The 1,035-nt window shown below is 37.1% G+C and overlaps 1 protein-coding gene across 1 annotated transcript in view; it reads right to left on the bottom strand.

Moving 5' to 3' along the window:
* The window catches only part of LOC107576903 (pleckstrin homology domain-containing family B member 2-like), a gene marked incomplete at its 5' end in the record, with an annotated part of 4,557 nt that extends 3,730 nt beyond the window's left edge, over positions 1 to 827 (bottom strand). The window contains one exon of the mRNA XM_016263025.1: positions 671 to 827. Within this exon, the coding sequence (XP_016118511.1) occupies positions 671 to 827 (157 nt within the window). The remainder of the gene's footprint in view (positions 1 to 670) is intronic.
* Between the last annotated feature and the right edge of the window lie 208 nt (positions 828 to 1,035).

The following is a 1,035-nucleotide window of genomic DNA, read 5'->3' as shown; positions in this document are numbered from 1 at the left end:
GATATTGTTTATGCTCCAACAGCAACATTACACACTAACTAACATTAAAAAAGTGAAATCGTAATCAACCACCCCTTTAATACAAAGGACCGAAAACCAATCACAAAGAGTAGGCTACTTTCTTCATTTAAAAACATGAGATACAGTGGGATGGGGAAAAACCGCCATAAAGCCTTGAGACATGTTTTTTAAAAGTTGAACTTGTATTAATTTGACATGGCTTTCTAAACATGCTGCTCTCTTGTGCGAGACGCGAGTGCAATGCTGATAGATGTCCCTCTAGAAAATGTGATAAATATGCGTTCTGTGTGAACGGCTTGTTTTCAGTTTTGACGTAAACAACAACTTCTCCACACTGATGCTCTCGTTTTCCGCAATATATGAATGAACAACGTAGCAGCGCCGCATCTATTGGGTTCAACTGAATAGGCTAACAAAAGCATTCAAATGCAATGACACTTACATCATCGTCGCATCTCGTGCGCCACTGATAAGCTGGCTGACGCAGACCTAAAAATGTGGATTTATTTTTTTTAATTCGACGAATATTCGAAATTTGATTTTTTTTTTGACAGCCATAATGTCAAAGGCACTTTTGAGGTTTTCGCATCTTCCACGGTTCAAAAGCAGAAGGAAAGACGGCAGATGAAGACTGAAATGCGGATCACACCCACCTCTACATGCGCTGGCATTGCGGATGTTAATGCAGTCCACCTTCATGTGGATCTCGTCTTCCATGTCCCGCCGCTGCTGGTCCTCGTAGAAGACCAGACGTCCATCTGACCAGAGGTCAAACCAGTTCCTCTTCCAGCGCCGCAAGATGGTGCCTGATAGATTTTATAAATACATTTGAATGACTTTTTACAATTCTAACATGTTATGAAATTATTATTTTTTAAATTACATTCTAAACAAGTTGTATTAAATTTATATTTACATGCTATAATTGTATTATAAATGTATTCAAATGACAAAATATATAATAATTTAAATTATAATTAATTTAGACAAAATAAGTTTAATATCAGCCATGTT

This window comes from Sinocyclocheilus grahami, unplaced genomic scaffold (genome assembly GCF_001515645.1).
Source record: "Sinocyclocheilus grahami isolate Dianchi unplaced genomic scaffold, SAMN03320097.WGS_v1.1 scaffold4600.1, whole genome shotgun sequence".
Classification (NCBI taxonomy): Eukaryota; Metazoa; Chordata; class Actinopteri; order Cypriniformes; family Cyprinidae; genus Sinocyclocheilus; species Sinocyclocheilus grahami.
The sequence above is the reverse complement of the archived record's forward strand: the minus strand, read 5'-3'. Positions and strand labels throughout refer to the sequence as shown.